General features: G+C 36.2%; 1 protein-coding gene across 1 annotated transcript in view; it reads left to right on the top strand.

Annotated features, from left to right (window-relative positions):
* The window catches only part of grik3 (glutamate ionotropic receptor kainate type subunit 3), a 117,580-nt gene that overhangs the window by 47,562 nt on the left and 49,651 nt on the right, over positions 1 to 20,367 (top strand). Inside the window, exons 2-4 of the mRNA XM_023331239.1 lie at positions 16,620 to 16,793; positions 17,852 to 18,109; positions 18,224 to 18,405. Of these exons, the coding sequence (XP_023187007.1) occupies positions 16,620 to 16,793; positions 17,852 to 18,109; positions 18,224 to 18,405 (614 nt within the window). The remainder of the gene's footprint in view (positions 1 to 16,619; positions 16,794 to 17,851; positions 18,110 to 18,223; positions 18,406 to 20,367) is intronic.

Below are 20,367 nucleotides of genomic sequence, written 5' to 3'. Positions count from 1 at the left end.
TACTGCTGACATTACAGGGATGTGCTAAAAAGAGAGGATATGCATGGCCAACGGCAAAATAAGTGTGAGGCTTTATAGTTGGATTGTGTGCTAAATTGTGTCTTTGGGGACAATATCATGTTACAGAAAGGTTAAAATGTTATTTTTAAAGGCACATTTAGAATTGTACTTCTGCTTATATCTCAATGTAGTTATCTTAATTGTAATGATCAAAGAGAGCAATATGAAAAAAGATACAAAAGAAAAAAGCCAGCACAATTCAGTTCATAATTCAATCAAAAATGGTCTAATAGTGATGATGTCACATTTGGAGCACCAAGCTTGGCAAATCATTGCATGAAATTACATCCAGCTAGGAGTAACAATAAAGTCTCCAGTCTAAATGTGAGTTCATGAAATGAATCTTTCTATGATCATTTATCGAGTGAGAAAGAAGTCAGGACAAACTTTGTTTGAGCAGTAGCTTGGAGATCTAACAAACTGGCACCCTGTGGTGGGATTTAACATTGCTGTTAACCTAAAGCAGCTTGTCAAAACAACTATAAACTATAAGCAAACAACAGTTACAGTTATCTGTTCCAGCTACTGTTCCTAACTCACCTATGCTTTATCAATCCTTTTTCTGTCTTCCCAGTGATGCTGGCATTTAACCCCTTTGCTGTAACTTCCAAAACACTTACAAATCACGTATGTTCCGTGCGGACATCAGTGTTCTTATGATAGTTATAAGGTTAAAAGAAATTTATTTACCAGCTCTGAAACACAATGAAAATACTTATTATGATCTCTCTGTAATTCATACTTCACTTGTTTTTTATTAAACTTGTTTCCTAAACACTCACACACGTAGGCAAAGACACACACACTTACAGATACTATAAGAAGGTACATCTTCCAATCCTTTTTTTTTTATGCAGAGTGTGGAGCTTTTTTGTGCTTTTGGCCTGCTTTGAGTCCCACTGAGATAAAATGCCAAGGCTGCAGGTCTGCATATTCCTCCCAACACATGTGGACAAAGAAAGGTGACTGCAGGTGAGGAGATGGATGGGGTAAGGGATGGTGGCAGACACAGGTAGCTTGGCAGATCTCAGAGCCACTGCCCACCTGGCGTTACTTACTATTGTCTCATCCCCAGTTTTCCTGGCAAAGCCTTTGATTGAACTGGCACTGAGACAGGGATTTGGCAAAGGGAGTGTTTTACCTCCATGACAACAATAGGCCTACAGAACTGGGAGGTGGTTGTTTGTGTCATGCATTGTGCAGCAGTATTGTGTAATGTAGATTTACTGTGCATTGTTTTAGCTTTCTGGAAACGGATTTGTGATTTACCAGCTGTCAATCAATTCTGTGTACTCTGCTGTTATCCTCACACAGTATATAGCATATTCTCCCAACTGAAAGATCAGATTAACAATTGTTTAAACTTGTAGGAAGAGAAGGACATTCCCATTATTTATACTTTAAGTGAAAAAATGTTATTTTTATTGCAAGCACGCCCCTACCTCTAATCATGGCCAGGGTGCCCTGCATGGTGCGAAGCATAGGCCCCCGCCCTGACAGATTATCCAGTGTGAATGTTTGGGAATGATAATGAGATCAAAATACCTCACTCACAGCTGGGAGGAAAGGGTAAAGACTGAAGAAGAGAAGGGAGTGAGAGAAAAGTTAGTGGGAGCGTGCAGAAGGAGAAGGTGAGCGATAGCTGCGATAAATTGCAGAAGCAGAACCACTTGAGCATAAAATTAGATTTTACAATTGTGTTGTTACCTGACAGTTCTCTGACAGTGGAGATATCACAACATTATAGGGCTGCATGAGTGGTACTAATCGTATCAAATAAATAGGAACCTTTAAGCTGTGATGGAGCTGAATGAGATTCAGTGAGACATTAAGTGCGATGTTGAAAGAAGTAATTAAAATAGCATATATTTTTATGGACTCAAATGCTAAAGTCTCCAAATAAATCTATAGTATAACATACAGTGTGAAAGCAAAACAATATCTATTGTATCTGTCCCCATGGTCTATCGGTTAAAAAATGTCACTCATTGCTGATTTCATACGTTGAAGAGCTTTTACAATTTAGAAATTAGATTTTTAAGCTTTGTTACATACATTATTTGGAATTTTGCTACTGTTTTACGTATGTCTTCTAGTGTATGCTATGAAAATACTCAGCATGTTGGATTGTTCAGGATAATACTTTGAAAATTACATGTGGATTGAGATTACTTAAACAGTGAGATTTGTTTTGTTTGGGATTTTACCAAAAACTTGATTGAGAAGACACTTCCCTTTATTGGATGGTAGATGTTTATAAAGTAATACAATAAAACATACATTTTACTATTAGCACAGCACGTCAAAGTAAATAGTAATTCTACGTAACGGATGGCGATGAGGGATTAGAGGAAGCAATTATTTGTTGCTGGGGGTTACAATAGTAAGTTAAATGCATCATTATGACAACAATGAGGACTGAGTGAATCAGTCTGAATGACAAATGGAAGCTCTAAGTCGAGTCAGCTTACAAGAGAGACAGTGTAAGGAAGACACGTTGGAAAGCAGGCTTTATCTGTAGTTTTCTGAAAAGGAAAAAGAGCTTCTTAGTATAAATCTTTCACAATGAACAAATGCACGAAAGGTTTAAAACCTTTAGAGAACTATTTTGTCCTATTGTTTATTGCTTGATATTGAAAAGCGATAGAGTCTTCATCAAACTAGTGCCAATATTAGAAATTAGTCCCATCTTTGTTCACAAATATAAGTTTTACTATTAACAAATCTGGTCTTAAAATATTTGTCTGCAACATTATTACCACCTGACACTGCGGATCCTCAGCCTTCTGAACAATAAATTGAACTGATAGTGATTTAATAAAAGTTTTGGAAAATATTTTCTGTTTTATTCAATTCAGTGGTCTGTGATCATTGTGTTTGCTATGTGGGCTCTAAAATGATTATTTCTGGAAGCAATGATCTCACTGTATGAGAAAAGCTTAAAACCTTTTTTTAAGTTCTGCTTTTCAGGTTTGATATCTGAATTTATGTATCTGAAGATATTGATATTTTCCAATGCAGAACAAATTTCATTCAGTATTATTTTTAGTTCTCCGGTTGCAAAATCTAACATAAGTAACCCAGGCAAGAACAGTCAGAAAGTTGTTTATATTTACAAGATGGTTGATAAAATAATGAGGATCGGGATGATCTTTGCAAATCTATGTTCACTTTTCATCAGCTGCAGAGCTGCTAACTCTGAACTACAAACTGTTGGTGGGCAGAGAGATGGCAAAATAGTATAAGGGTAACAAAATTAAACAACAAAATTACTTGCATATTGTGTAATTTAATAGCATTTTCATCACAGACAGTGTTTAATCATGTACACATGTCAGAGATTGAGGGAAATCATACCTAACATTTCTATAAAATGGACGATTAGCATTATTAAACAAAGTTGGAACATATGAACGTGAAATATTAAGGCAGTTTTTAAACTATAATAGTCATCAGCACCATAAGCATTTGTAACTATAACAACAGTAAAAGTGTTCATACCTTTACAACAAATGCAAACATTTCTAGATCCTGCATGTCCCAGTAAGCCTGTCAGTTGACATGCATTGTTGCTAATCTGTAGAGCACCATGTTTCAAACTGTGTCCTTAGTAATTACTATTGTACAACTGTATTGACATACATTTTACTATCTCTCAACGTTAACATATTTCCACAAATATAATGTCCACTGAGGAGAAGACTATTGTAAAAAGAGCTGCAGGTAACATTAAATCTTAAATGAGCACTCATCTGAGAAATGCATCCAAGACATCTCCTTATGTGTACATCATGATATTACTGTGGATTTTAAATGGGCTACAATTACAGTTACATAGTCTTATCAACCTAAATGTGACCTGCTACTGCACAGTATCATATTTTGTGGATCCATGACTTCAGTCCAATATCTGTTCTTAAATTCACATCAGCATCATGTCCAGTGCTGATGCTAAATTAGATAACTCTCATCTCTTTATACATGTCCGAAAAAATTTAAATATAAAATTAGTACTTCTTATATGTATTCTCCAACGAATTCAGATGCTAAATTTTCTGCTTTTTGTATCCATTAATTATCTCTGCCTAAACAAACATCACACTCACATTTAGTCTGTGAGAACACAGAACAATAAAACATCCTCCCAAAAAACCCCTCTCCTGTTTAGCAAACCTTTTGAAGTATATTTTAAAGCCCACATCTAAAACAATCAGTTGTTTGGTCAGATAAGAGCCAGACAGTTCATCATTTCCCAAGGTAATGCAGTAAATACAGAGTGGTGGCAGCTTCAGGTTCTCAAAACTGCAATTAGTTGTGAACAACTGGATGATGTGGAACTACTCCCATCTTGGTTTGAATGACAACACAGAAGTTAGACAGAAATATAGTACCTAGAAAGCGTGGCGGAAAAAAAAGTGTTTTCCCCTTTGTGGTTTGTGATCTTTTTGTTTGTAAAAAGTATGTAAATGTTTAAGATAATCAAACAAATTTAAATATGAAATGAAAATAACAGAAAACACTAAATCCAGTGTAAATATGAAGGTATTTATAATGAAGGAGATTCAGAATTCACCAGAACCTATTAATCATAAAATATGGTTGAGATATGCACATCTGTTGTTCTAATGCGCACTAAAATATTTTGTGTTGCGTTGCTTGAGCAATCTTCAAAAGTATCAATTTTTTTCCAAGTAGTTTAAGTGGCTCGGTCCATTGATGTTATGTATCAACTATTCACAACTATTGAGCTTATACTATAGGAAAAGTAATCAAAACTAAATTTTGCCTTTGCGTTGTAGCAAAAAATTTAGTCTGTCGGAAGTGGGCATGACCAGTGTAAAAGTGATGCAGACTCATCACTTTTACCACGTTGCTTTATCAATTTTTTTCCTGCATTTTCAATTTTTTCCAACTAACACTTTTTATCAGACGGCTGCACAGTGGCAAAGTTGGTAGCACTGTTGCCTTGCAGCAAGCAGCTCCTGGGTTGAATCCTGCCCCCGGGGTCTTTCTGCATGGAGTTTGCATGTCTTTGGGTAGTCTGGCTTCCTCACACAGTTCAAAAACATGATGTCAGGCTGATGGGTCTCTTCTCCTTAGGTGTGGGTATGTGCGTGCATGATTGTTTTTCCTATCTCATCTCTCCGTGTTTCCTGCGATGGACTGACGACCTGTTCAGGGTTTACCCCAGCACCTCTTGCAACCTCACTAGGGATAAGTGTGTAAAGATAATGGATAGATGAACCATTTATCAGAAGAGAAGAATAATGAGCAAGAATAAACAATCCCCACAATTACAATAGCTGGAACTATTGGGAGAAGGCGAAGAGTCATGCTTTGCATGACTTGTTTGCTCGCTTTCACAGTCTTGGAGTCCTAAAAATAAATAACCAATTATTTCATACTAGTCAATAAACTGTAATACAGTAACAAAATGTATTCTGCTATTATAATGAATCACATTTTTGTAGTGAAAGTGATAGTGAATTATGAGATTGAATTCAAAAGCTTTTTTGATGATGCTAAGGTCTAATGTTTATTTGTTTAGAATGTTAATCAATGAACATATTTGTATATTAGGTCACCTGCTAATCTATACTTCACCAATGCCTTTCATTGATAAGGGTTATATGATAACTCACAAGTAAAGAGGTGTAAACAACATGTGCTGATCACCTCTCCTCATTCTAAAGACAATTTGAAGTCTTTCATTCATTTAAACTGAATTCGTTCAGACTCCAAGAAGTAACCAGAGCCACAGGGTGAGGGAGGAGGGAACATGAACAGATATACCACAGCTAAGATCAAACTCTGAATTGTCTTGCTGTGAGGTGACTTTGCTAACTAATGAGCCAGCTTGTTGCCAGACACCATTAATTAACCAGCAACCTTAATTTCCTCTCATGATACTCATCATTGATTAAATGAAACAGATTCTTGGCCTGATTTTCTTTGTCTGGTATAAAATACAACACTGGCTAAGTCTAGCACTAGCTCTCAGTATTTTATAAATGTTGGTCCCTAGTGTTGTGTTGTTACCCATAATTACGAATGAACGCATTCTTTCCAAAATTGGCTGTGTTTCCAAATGTTCATGGTGATTTGTGTATGCGCTTTGTGCTGGTCATTGTTTGCTGCCATCATTGTGTTGTTGCACATCCAGGGAGACGGGAAGCTATTCAGAAGGAGATTGGTAATCCCACCAGTGAGAAGAATTACAAAAGAGCAACACTCAGAAATGCAGTGGGCGAGTACACATGCATCCAAGAGCATAATGAGTGAGTTATATTGTTTGGGCTGCTGAATTGGTTCGTCTGGAAGCAAGGAATTTGTTCTAACAGGCCGTATACATGGGGCAATGAATGAAAACCTGAGATTCTATTTATTTATCTAACTTTTTTCTCAGCTTAGACCAGATTGAAGTTGCATGGTGCTTATCTAACTAGAATTGAATCCATAATACTTCACACAAGAATATGTATTTTCAGTGTGCATAAAATGCATTGTCAATTTTTCCTTAAACAAAAATTAGTTCTAAAAATTGATGGTTGGTCAGATTCAGAATGATGAATTATTTTATTTTAAGTATCTATCCATAAATAATGGATTTTAGCTCTTGATAAGAACAATATCTGCACATGGATTTCATTCTACTAAAGTGGGCCCAAGTTAAACACCTCCTTTTGAAACCTGTCTAAAAATAGCTGGCAGTATCTGCAGATACAGTATGGCCAGATTCCTACTGGCAAGAAAATTATAGAAAAGGTCATTGATCTTGCCTCACCCCAGCACAAATTTCATGTTGGACAAGGGCAGGGGCGCTGCCATTTTTTTGCTACCTCAGTAGCAAAAAAGTTCAGCTAGCAAATTCGACCTTTCCTTCAGTTTGAAATTGTGGTTGCTACATTTATATTGAGTGTGCATCTTGTTTGACAGAAGGAATAAAAAGAGGGGGAAAAAACTCCACTGTGATTTTTATAGCAAGAACATGCTGGGAATATTTTAGGTGAATGTTAAAGGTTTCTCTATGCTCCAGGTGATGAATCCTAATGTAAAAGATCTTTGGTTGAAACACAGAGAACATAAGAAGCATCATACTAAGGGCAAGGAGCAATAGGGCTGGACTGCTATTCAGTGTCTCACAGTCCTTTTTTTATTCATTTATAGACTGCACATTTTATTTCTAATTCTTAGTCACTAAGGTTGCAGGAAGAGAGGTGAGGCAAAGTGTCCAAGTAGATTTAGGTCTACTGTGAAATGTCCAAAGTCATTGAAGATTTGGAGCCTCATGTGATCTGCTGGTATTGGTCAACTGTGTTTTCTGAATACAATTTTAGAGCGCTTCATACTTCCAGCTGCTAACACATTTTATGCAAATGTCATGCTTTTTGTTGATTTCTTTTTTCCCAGCAGGTTGTGGAGTGTGCCTGTAGTACCAAAAGTACTTTTACTTGCTTTAATGATTATGGTATCACTGTGCTTGATTAACTTAAACCCCATAGAGAATCAATGGAGCATTGTCAAGAGATCCAACCATGGAGAAGAGCTGAGGCTATTATTAAATCAACCTAAATACCTCCATGCCATGCTGCATTGGTGTTTGATTAATGCAAAAATTGAATGCATTCACTGTCATAGTACAAGGACATATTTTTTATAAAGGGTTTACTTTAAGATTCTTTTTTATTTACTCATGTGATTTTATAATTCTCAGACAACCTGAATTTGGAGTTCAGTAATTGGATTGGAGACACTGATGTCATTTTGTCTTATTTCATTGATTTTAATACGGTTTTCCTACCACATAGGATCACATTCCAAAAGTTTTATATTCCAGTGGTATCTTCATGATTCCAAACAAATTAACTAAGCTGTCTTACAGCCGCCTGCTGCTACGTAGCAGCAGAGGTTGGGGGTTTATGCCTAAGTGTAGGCCTGTGTTGCTTGCGGGTACATGACATGTGAAGCTTCCATGCTGCTACATCAATTTTTGGGCGGGCATATACATTTAAAATGTGAAACCTCTAATTCTGACTCGACACAGCATGTCTCTGTCAGTTCCTTCAGGCCCAGCAGACCTCGCAGCACCCACTGGTTCTGTTTGAGATTAAAATTCAGCCTCATTTTTATTCATACCACAAGTTACTGAGGGCTTTCATTTTTACACAGACCACATGTTTTAATGTATAATTTATTCCCTCAAATAACAACCTTTTATCAACATTAAAGAGGGGCTTTAGTCATATATTTAATGTGACTATGGATCATTTAATTTAAAATTATCTGTTTTAAAACTGCAATAATTGTATACTTATTATTTGTTCTATTACTAATATTTAATAAAACACACATACTGTGCATCTTTTTTTTATTTTAGCTGCTTTTTGGCAGTCAGTCTCATCTATTTTTAACCTTCTCTTTTTTTCATGTGTATCTTGCTGCAAATTTTTAAATGTTATGTAAGTGTTCAAGCAAAGTTTTGACACCACTGATTCAGCTTTAATCTTTTAACACCTGGTGCAAGATATAGTAGCCATAAAATTAAATGTTTAAAACTTTGAATTCATTATTGAATGTCTTTATTTTTGTATTGAATGATTTTAACGTTTTTCTTCTATTCACCAACAACCTGCCCCTTTGTGAAAAAGAAGTGGCATACCTTGTTAAACCATTAATTAACTGATTAACCACATTTTTGGAAACCCTATTTCAATTTAATAGGTCAAACTCAGGCCTGATTTCTGCCACATCTGTACAGTCAAGAAATTATTTTAATAAAACCTTTCTGAATACATGAAATGAGATAAAAGATTTCAGAAATCGTTTATCCTCATAAAAGAGGATAAAAATATTTCTATGATATTTGGGAATATCATAGAAATTCCCAAATAGATAAAAAACAAAGTCATAAAAAACAGATTAGTCTGAAAAAACACTGCAAAGCTATTTCCAAGGCCGAAAACCACAGTAAGAGCCGTTGCCCACAAATGGAGAAAACATGCAACCATGGAGAGCATTCCCAGGAGTAAAAGGTTCAGAAAACAATAACTCAGTATTGTATGGACAGGAAAAACAACAGTGAAACTTTTTGTAAGGTGTTTCTATTTAAGTCCATCACAAAGCTAACACATTACAGAAAAAGAACATTGTACCGAGAGGAAACATGAGGATGATTGCTTGATAGTCTGTAATTACTGAAAAAGCAAACAAAAAAAAAACAATATGAAGGTTTTGATGTAGACGTAAATCTGTGTTTTCTCTCAAAACTAGGTCATCATTGGAAAGCTGGTTTTACGTTTCCTCAGGTTATCTTTGTATGATAGTCAGATTTGTTTATCCATCCATCCATCCTTGTCCCTAGTGGGGTCAGGAGGTGCTGGTGCATATCTCCAGCGAACGTTTCCGGCAAGAGGGCGGGGTACACCCTTGACAGGTCACCACTCTGTCGCAGGGCATCACAGAGAAAGACAGCACAAACAGCCATACACACACACATTCACACCTAGGGAGAATTTAGAGAGATCAATTAACCTGACAGTCATGTTTTCGGAGGAAGCCGGACCCACGCATGTACAGGGAGAACATGCAAACGCCATGCAGAAAGACCCCAGGCTGGGAATCAAACCCAGGACCTTCTTGCTGCCAGACAACAGTGCTAGATTTGTTTATATATCAAAAATAAAATCAGAAAACAGTGGGCAAATACTTCCTCACCATGCTAGAAATCTTTCACCTGAAGGCAAGAGACAAGTGTAGCATTCAATAGAGCAGATTTTTAAGAAGGGCAACACATAAACAAATAAAGGACTCACCAAGTTATGAGGTGCATCACATTATTGATAGTGACAAATTTTCTTTCTATGCACAGTTTAAACTACTTAAACATGGCCTTATGTAGTAAATCACCTTAGTGGCAATGATGAAACCCAGTAGTGACACTCTGCTGAGGTGTACTAAGTTTAGGTGATCCAGGCAGTTAAAGTTTTAATCATCTGCTATTCACGCATATCCTTATGTGGCTTTCAAACAGAGATGATCCACAAAGTCCTCAAAGGACAAATTATGGAAACAGCTGCAATTAGTGTCTGATTTATATATTGTGGTAAAACCTTAGAGACTAATTAAAGGCCTTTGTGTTCCTGTCTATTGGAGACATGCTAATTTAAAGCCTTTTGACTGTGATTCACGAGGAACAAAATCTGAAATTCATGCATCTCAATTCATGCACGCCCACTACGATAACGAACACTCAGCGTAGTTGTTTAAACGGGGCCTAGTAAACATCCAATCTCTGCATCATTAGACCAGAATCTCCTATGAGGCTAAAAGGAACAGCTTGTCCTTTATTTGATGGCATTGCGGGAGGTCTACTGCATAAAGCCCTCTGTATTGTGCTTATGGCAGATATCTGGAGAAAGGCAGAGCAAATTATCTGCAGGATTTTCCTCCCAAGAAGCGGGATTCCTAGTGTTTATTAAATTTTTTAGAGTGCTTCTGAGCAATGCACATTTTATCCTCTTAACAGTCAAATTACTATATACTCCAGCAATTACTTAATGTACTCTAATGAGATTTCCCCATGAAATTGAAGGATTCATTTATTTTAATGTGACGCATTCCACTGGGCAGGTTTATGCATCACATCCCCCTTGCCATCCAGAGGAGGCTTTGAGTCATAAATAGTAAGATGAGCTTGGCTTCCAGGTTTACCATTTCCCCCACAGAAACTGAGGTATATGACTCTGTGATCCAGGCACACAGGATCTGATCAGGGGCCTCAGCAGGTCACTGTCACCGTTCTGAAGCTTAGCTCTCTACAACCAGACATTTTCTGGGATTAGTAAAATAATACCATCCTGACAGGTAGTATTAATATCATGGACCATGGAAGTGCAAAATCCACCACACAACTAAAACACAAAGATGACGCAGTGTTGCTTCTCACTGTAAAATAAACATTTTTAGATTTTTATAATCCTAAGGCATCCAACATGAATTACATTTGTACCCTGTTTTATACAAGATAGACTGGTGTGAGATTCTCAGAGTAATAATGCTGAATAAAAATACCACTTTTTCAAGATATGATGCTGCTTAAAAAGCATGGTGCCGATAGCTTGAAAATTCATGTTATTAACTACCAGAAATGTTTCCAAACACCCAAATTGATTAATAGAGGAGAACAGCAGTAGCTTTTATCTGACAACTTACTATCAATGTGCTGCAACAAGTTTTGGAAGGGATTTCTACTTATAAATTCAAATGACAGTAGATCAGCATAATTTATTAACAACTGTATACAATGCAATGACTATACTTGGTACTTTATGTCAATAGGCAGAAGGTCATCTAAAAAACACCACCCATAGGCGGCAGGTCTGTGTCTGGTGTATTTTTGGTTAGCGTGTTTTTTCTTCATTGATAGAAAGTCAGCTTATAAAACTGGTAAGCCGTATTAATAAAATAATAGTGAAATAATACATTAAATAACCACTAAACAATGTATTCATAAAATATATTTAAACAATTAAATAAAACATACATCCAACCCTAATAAACCTTTTAAAAGTGTATTTAAATATACATTGCCATTTATATTATTTTTGTCTGATACTATTATACAATAAGCAAATAATCAAACCACAATAGTCTAAAAGCACAATAAGAAACTTAATCATGGCTAAACGTTTTGTACCATATCAGCCTGCAGGAGATGATTGAGGGATGAAGAGACCATGTCGCTGACATGTGGTTCTTTAGGTTCTGACGGGTCTGCGTCTGTGTTCCTCTCTGATCCATTCTGTCTGGTATCACACTTAAGTGCCCTATATTCATCCTCACTGACATTGTTCAGCCTGGGATTTGCCTCTTCCCTCTCACGTCTGTATCTTTAAGAGTTCTTGCTTCTAAGGACATGGTGAAGTATCGGATCAAGGACATTTTAAAAAAACGTGGGTTGATAGCAGCTCACTGGCAACCACAACAGTGTCGGTCCGCAGTGTTCTGGGGGTCCTTTAGCTCCCACCATGACAATTTAGCTGACCTTAGTATTTTCCGTGTTTTATTTTCGTCATTATTGTTACACTTAGTGTTGATATGTTTGTGATAGACATGTTTTCTATTGGCCATTTATAGAATTACTGAACAAATCACGTCCCGTATTGAATCGATACGGAACGCGGGCATTTAACAGCCAAATACGGGACATTCCGTATTTTACGGGAGGGGTGGCCACCCTATGCTTAGCGCTCTTGAGACGGTGTTCAGCAGCAGTCAGTAGAAGACAAGAACAACTGGGGCAGTTACTATGCTAAGAACAATTATAAAATCAGGTTTTCAAATAAAATAAATAAAAAAATAGAGATGAGAGAGAAAAAGGTAAGAGTGTCAAAGAAAACCCAGGTTTTCCCTGAGAGGTGTCTAAACTGTGTGAGATTATCAACCATTTAGCATAGTTAGCTTAGCTACAGACTATTGTTTGCCTCCATTTCACCAGCATTTAGTGAACGAAGGAAATAAATTACGAATATATTCATATATTTAACTTGTACCTGTACCTTTTACCACACTTAACAACAGATGAGTCAGTCAGCAGCAGTTCTATCCCACGTCCCTTCTAACCTGTCTTCTCCTAAGTGAAATTAAAGCTGCAGTATGTAAGTTTTATAAAAAAAAAAATAAAAATTTACATATTTGTTAAAACTCATAATGTTGTGAAAGTATGGCATGAGAGATAGTCTGTGTTTCATCTGCCTTCTCCCAGTGCTATCTAGAAACAACCAATGAGAAGCAGGAGGCGGGTTTTAGCGCTGTCAACCACAATCTTGTGGCTGCTCATCCTCACTCCCCTCTGCTCTGTGCTATGCTGTAGCTAGTGCAGCCTGTTGTGAATACTCAGTCTAGTTGGCATAGATACCAATGATGGCAGATAAATGATTTTCCTGTAACAATAAGTTGTTTATCCACCATTAGCAAATTTAGCAGTGAGTGAATGAAGTTGACTGACAGCACTAAGACCCTCCTCTTGGTTCTGATTGGTTGTTTTTAGTCGGAACAGTGCATTACTTTAGCCAGTTATAGTAGTTCAGGGAGGAGGTGGAGGAGATTGATTGTTCTCACAAGTTATCTGTCTCATAAACTGTCACGACATGGTGACAATTTTAACAAATACGGAGAAAACATATTTTTTATTAAAGTTATATACTGCTGCTTGAATAAAATGCAACAATATAGCATTTTTGAGAAGTCTGAATTGCTTCATGTATATTTTGCACATTGCCTATGTTGCTCGTGGGGACAGACGAGCAACAGTTATTTCAGTAATCTAAAACTAATAGAAAAAATTTAAGCAACCTACTTGCATACTGTATGCAGACTGTTGCATGTAAAATTAATGAGCAGTAAATATTGTGCTAGTATTGAACCAAAGAAAGCAAGGCAGTTGCAAGCCTTTAAAATTATGCTGCTTTTTATGGGTCAAATAGACTCAAGAAATTGTAACAGTAGCTGCATGGGGTGGCTCAATCTAATTTTTTGTCATGGGGCCCAAGATTCCTGGCGGCGCCCCTGTGTATTATTCACTTATTTTGTGTTATGTTATACATAAACTGTGTGTACTTCCTTGAATACATCTCTCATAAGGATGCAAATCTGGAAATGCTCTCAGATTTTCCAGTATTATTTATCACCACAACTAATTATATTTTTATTAGCGTACTCTGTCTTCCCTTGTTCTCTTTCACTAAGCTCACCTTGCTGCACCACTTTGTTTGAACACCTTAGCAGGCATACGAAACACTGGTTGCAAAATAGTATTTGTTGTAGCCTCCATTAATTTTTCTGTGCTTCAGAGAAGTAAAGGTGATGCTGAAGAGTTTTAGTTGGTTGCTGTCTGAAACTTCACCATAGATCTCAAAATATATTTTAAACATATTCTCCTTCATCAGTATGTATGGTGATGCAGTTTCAGACTCCCACTGTAGAAAAGAAATGTTTCAAAAATCATATCGCACAGCAATGTAAAAATGGTAAAATAAATTAAAGGAGCAGAATGTCAGGACAAAGCTTTAACAGCACCAACTTCAAGTCCGATCCGAACTTCAAATCAAGATCACTTGACGCAGCCGCCTTAAGTTATCCTAGGATGTTTCTAGTTTTAGTCTGTTACCTTTACATAAAGAAAATAAGTTTAAATTTTATTTTATGCTAAAATTTAATAAATTACTTTTTTTTTACAAACTCTTATTAGAGCTCTGTTTATAGATTTTTGTGATAATCAAAATATTCAAAACTTCAATAAAAAATTATACAATTATACAAAATGTAGTTACACTCTAATAGATGCCACTTCTGTGTCGACATTTTTATAACTTGGCTATCTTAAGGATTTCTCCCTATCATGTATGATATGGTTTCAATTATCTGTTACTTGATATTTGTTGATCATTAGCCACTTCCTTTTTTAATCTAATTGAGGCTTTTTCCATTTTCAAAGCTGGATTTTTTAATTATTTGGTGGTGTCCATAGATTACCACCAGCAACTTCAATTGAACCTTTTAAATCAGTTATTATTTTATAAAATTTGAATTCTCACAGAGATGATATTCTTAATAGTCAAAGAAATAGGGGAACCGAAACTATAACTTCACTTTAGTTATACATATTTTTAAGCATTGAAATGTGGAAAGGGTTTGAAAGGTTGTGTCTGTGACTCAAATGATGAATAAAAGTAAACCTGATGACAGACATTCAGTCGCTGATAAAAGTGGAAATTGTCTTTCTTAACTTTGTTGACAGAAGAGGAGCAGAGACATTTTGGTTTCTGACAGAGGGGGATAATTTGATGAGAGTGGAGGTTGAGGAACGAATCTCTCTTCGTAAACTGATGTTTCTGCAAACATCTTTTAAGAAGCTGTCTGAGCTGTCTTCTTAGGCTGTTGCCAAGCCACAGGGAGACTTTGTTGTCTTCCATTTGACAGAAGATGCTACATTCATAGTCTTGCCAATTAGCCATGAGTTGTGCTTCTTCACATATTTTAGTTTTAAACATCAGGCATCATGTTTGAATGTGTTGAATGTTTTTAGCTGTTTTCGCAGCAGTAGCAGTCTGGATGGTTACTTTGTGAATGAGTAAGAAATGTGTACCAGGTTAAAAAAAAAAAAATTCTGCAAACTCCACACATCCTGGTTTCAAATTGTTTAAATGTATACCTGAAGATCGATAACTGCTACAAAGCAGTTTATGCAAAAACCAACCACCACTGAGACAGATTGTTCCCCATGCAGTTTCTGATGAACACAAAGAACACCTCACAAGAAGAGTAAAGTAAGACCACAACATGTACACATTCTTCTTTCCCCTTGTATATATGTGTATGAGATATAGAACAGGGAAAAAGAGCAATGTGTACATGTTCTTCACATTCTTGCAGTTGTAAAGTATATAAATATACTGTCAGCACTTGAAGACTGAAGTCAAATTCACATTTTGGGGCCACGTCTTCGAACTGCAAATGTAGGCTAATATTAACCTTTTAGATTGACCCTGATCTCTACTGAAAATTTGTGATCTAAAAACTGATTCTGTGCCAGGGAAACAGTTCAAAGGAAGTCTGCTATTTTTGAGAAAAGGGTGGTCAAATGTCCAACTAAAATTCTGTCTGAACCTAGTTGATGGAGACAAAACATGCATGCTTTCTGCACAGCTTGCCAACCAACATGCATTTAAAAATCACTGAAGTGCATTTTATTATCAGTCTATCTATAAAAATCCTAAAATGATGGTATCTATTTCTAGCTGTCTTTGAGTGAGAAGTGGGCAGGCTGCCAGTGCATTGGGTAGCAAGACTGTTTTATTTAATATGTTTTAATGTTTTTATAGGTCCTTATTTTATGGATTAACTTGAGGAAACTTGAGAAATGCTTGAAATATTAAAATAAAACAGGTTTTTCTCTCTCTCGCTACACTGTAGGGTGTAGAACTGAACTGATGGTCTAGCACTCACTACTATCTGAAGCAACACTTTACTTTGATGTTGATATAGACATGTTTTGTAAGTTTTGAGCTGTAGTCTAGTCTATGCCATCTTAAAAGGAAAAAAAGGCTTTACTTTGAATTTTATGTAAAAGAACAGTGCTGAAGTCCAGTTATTTGCTCTACCAATGTGGCATTCAGGTGAAATGAAAGGATATCCTAATGGAGAGACAAGAGCTTAAGATATTCTGCTGGTTTGATGGAGTATACATACAAGCACAAACACACACACCTACATACACGCTCCTTAAATCCATTACGGCCTTAGACTTCAAAGCTCATATTGGGTTTTTTTTTAGTATTCCCTGAAAATGGAGAGGGTTCCTGAATGTTTGCAGAGCAAATTCAATACCTCATGTAATGTGCACTGCTGCCTTTACTGCTATTCCTACGTGCAAATGTCTCTCAATATTTTCCTGTCTATGACTATCCAAAACTATGCCAGTATATCTTTTTTTCGCCTCTCTTTATGTTAGAGAGCTGATCTCATGACCGCCTTGTGTGCTTTTGTCTTCTGTTTTTCAGGTGGGATTTTCGAACAAACAGACGGACCTGTTTCACTTGTTAGTGCAGAAGAACTTGCCTTTAAATTTGCTGTGAATAATATAAACAGAAACAGGACTTTGTTGCCAAACACAACACTAACATACGACATACAGAGGATTAATATCTACGACAGCTTTGAGGCATCAAGAAAAGGTAAGTGATGTTATTTATTGAAGTATTTTTTAATGACGGTCATTTCATTAACAAGCATTCAACTGCAAAATCCAAGAAATAAATTTGGGAGCATTACCTTATTTAAACAAGAAAACTTTCTCTTTATAATGCAATGTAAAACTTGTAAAAAAAAAAAAAATCTAGTTTTAATGAGATTAAAAAAACTCATTATACCAAAATTTATCTCTCAATGAAACCAAAATATATTATTTTTTAAGTAGGAAAGGTCATAACAGTAAATAGCAAAACCTCTTGGGATTTTTAGATGTAGTCTTAAAGAAAGGGTGAGAGGAAAGAGAGTTATGGTGATCCCCTCTATGCCTTTTTTGCAAGTCGCAAGTAGTCAGAAGAGTGTAATCTTATATCTTGTTAAAATGAGAGACTTTGTTGTTAAAATAATTTATAAAACTCCTCTAGTTTCTACAGGAAACTTTCTTGTGAAAATGAGAATTGAATCTTGTTATGACACGACACTTTATAGTTAAAACGAGAAAAAAATTACTTAAAAGAACTCATCTCGTTATAACGACAATGTATTCTTTCAAAAGTACTTTAGTAAAGAGGAGTTTGGACCATTGAGTAACAGTCTAGACCTTCCTCTCATCGTCCCAACTAACTTTCATCTGGTGTCTCTTGTTCAGGACTGACTTAAGACAAGCTATGTGACAGTTAACAATGACCCATTTTGACTGACCATCATAACTTAGAGTGTAAATGGCTGTTTTCTGAACAACAATTGTTACCTTAATTTTGACTGCTTTGTTATGTCGTCATTTGTAAGTCATTTTTGATCAAAGCCCCTGACAAATGCATTAGCATCAACATAAACAACTGTTAAGTCAGTGGTTGTGTTTGTCTGGAAGTTTTTATTTCAACTCTAGTTTAGAGGAACAATATCAGAGCCCCCTATGTGCACAGTTTTTCTGAAATAAATAACTAACATTTGCATTTAAAATCTTGTATTAGAGTTTTCTTGTTCTTGGTGCTGTACAGCAAGCGTACCCATTATCAAGCTCTCATCTCTTTCCTTCCATTAGCTTGTGACCAGCTGTCGTTAGGAGTGGTTGCAATATTTGGACCTTCACATAGCTCATCTTCAAATGCTGTGCAGTCCATCTGCAATGCACTGGAAGTGCCACACATCCAGGTGCGGTGGAAACATCACCCAATGGACAACAGGGACACTTTTTATGCCAATTTATACCCAGATTATTCATCATTAAGTTATGCCATTCTGGACCTTGTGCAGTATCTTAAATGGAAAACAGCCACTGTTGTATATGACGACAGCACAGGTGAGGAGACTACAAATAACTGCATATTTTTAAACAGAAATGTATGTGTGTATAAAACTGCTATGCTCTAGTAACAGAAAAAGCTGTGCCTTTATTTGTGTTGTTTTCTGCAAGGTTTAATAAGGTTACAGGAGCTGATAATGGCCCCATCAAGGTATAACATTCGATTAAAGATCCGCCAGCTTCCTCTAGATACAGAGGATACAAGGCCTCTTCTTAAGGAAATGAAGAGAAGTCGGGAGTTCCGCATCATCTTTGACTGCAGTCACCACATGGCTGCACAAATTCTCAAACAGGTGAGTTCTAAACTCTTATAGATAACCTTATCAAACCGGAAGACTAGACAACTTTAGGTTCCCATCTAACCAGTTCCAGCTTCAGTTACCTCAGCCATGATTCTAATGCTGTGAGATCTGTAAAACATCAGCTGCACATTTTGAGATGCACTAAAGAAGAGACTGTTCTCCTGTTCTCCAATGGAAAAACGGAATGCAGGCGTTCCATTGCTTTTTATAGGGATTAAAGCAATATTTGATGCACTCATGCATTACCTTGCTGAAAGCATTAATGTCTCTTAAACATTTTCATATTTTGTCAAAAACTTCAATGTACTCCATGTGATGCACCAACATAAAGTAGTGCAATAATGTAGTGTTGAGTGAAAGCAGTGGATACATGTTTTTTTTTTTTTTTTTTACAATTAGAGCTTGGATGGGTAACATTTATATATGTATTCAGCCAAAATTAAGTGTAATACCATTAATTAAAATCTAGAGTCACAAATTGCCTTTAGAAATCACTTAATCATAAGCGGAGTCAAGCTGTGTGTAAATTATTGTCAGCATCAAGACATCTGTTCTGTGAAGGTCTCTATTTTTTGTATAGAATATAAATTAATTTTCTTATTTATACAGAAACATCCAAGACACATTAAAATTATATACATGCAGCACTGCACCATTATATTTGCCTCCTTTATATCTTAAGGTTCTCATTAGTCACAACCTGTTTGACTGTAGATTATATTTCCATTTTGTGAATTTCATTGTTTTGATGCATTCTTTCACACAGTTTATGAATGCAAAGCTGCATAGTGAAAGTGGATCAATCCAAAAGCATATTTGCATATTCCAAACCTAACACCATGTTATGCTTGCTTATTGAAACACAACATAAATATGATTTGATATGAATGTCAGTCAACAGTCAGCATTTTGCACTAAGTGATGAATGTGTAGGTGGTCTGATGTTTTATAGATGTCAAGAATAGGCTGTTGAATCCCCCTCATTTCTATATATTTCTGTCAACTCATATTAACATGCTTACCAAAGGCATCATTGCCAAAAAAGTTGTTTACATAGCTCAGTCCTCTATTGTTGCTGTGATAGAAGATGACATGATCGCTCCTAGCCAGAGCGCACATCTAATGCAAAGAAGTCAGTTTCTTGTGGAGTCGTGAGATAAAACTTTGAGGCAAAAAAGTTGCACCATCAAGTTTCAGTTTCAATATGACACATTTTAATCAGTTCTTTATCCAGAGGTTGTTCGTGTGCCTTGGAACAATAAAAAATAATGACTTATTACAGCAACTGAATAGATGTTCAATAAAAAAGATTACTGGAGTGACAATTAAATGCTCTAACTGTGATGATAATAGCATCAAGCAACAGATATGTTTTTCCCGATATTGTTATTTTATGGGTTAAACTAGGAAAACCTTTCCTCTGCCATAACACTTTGTGTAATTTTTCTCAATAAGATGAAGCAACAGCAGCAATTAGAACAATCTATTAGACAGGAACAACCCTTTGTTTGTTCCTCAGCCTTGAAATTAATATTGCTACAGTAAGTAGCTCTAAAAGACATTGCTGTCTGACAAAACGTTCAGTTCTTTTTCTAACTTCGCTCGGTGTTTCACTATGGGAATCGCCTCAGCGTGACCCAACTACTGAGGCGATTCCCATAGTGAAACACCTCACTCTTTTATGAAAGAATCAGGGATTACGTTAAGTAACCCAACGTTTCTATTTTTAGAATTTTTTGTACATAGGTCAGGGGTGTACAAAGTCAGTCCAGTTATTCAGTTTTGGGCAACCTCTATAAATTGTAGTCTCAGTTTCTTGTCCTTTGCTAACAGGAGTAACACTCATTCTGGTCATCTGCCGCCATTTGCTTCTAGATTTGACATGTTGGACTTCCAGAGATGGTTTTCTATGTCCCTTGGTTGGAAGAAGTTGTTAATTAAGCCAGTAATTAA

The sequence above is a fragment of the Xiphophorus maculatus genome, chromosome 3, assembly GCF_002775205.1.
Source record: "Xiphophorus maculatus strain JP 163 A chromosome 3, X_maculatus-5.0-male, whole genome shotgun sequence".
NCBI lineage: Eukaryota > Metazoa > Chordata > Actinopteri > Cyprinodontiformes > Poeciliidae > Xiphophorus > Xiphophorus maculatus.
The sequence above is the reverse complement of the archived record's forward strand: the minus strand, read 5'-3'. Positions and strand labels throughout refer to the sequence as shown.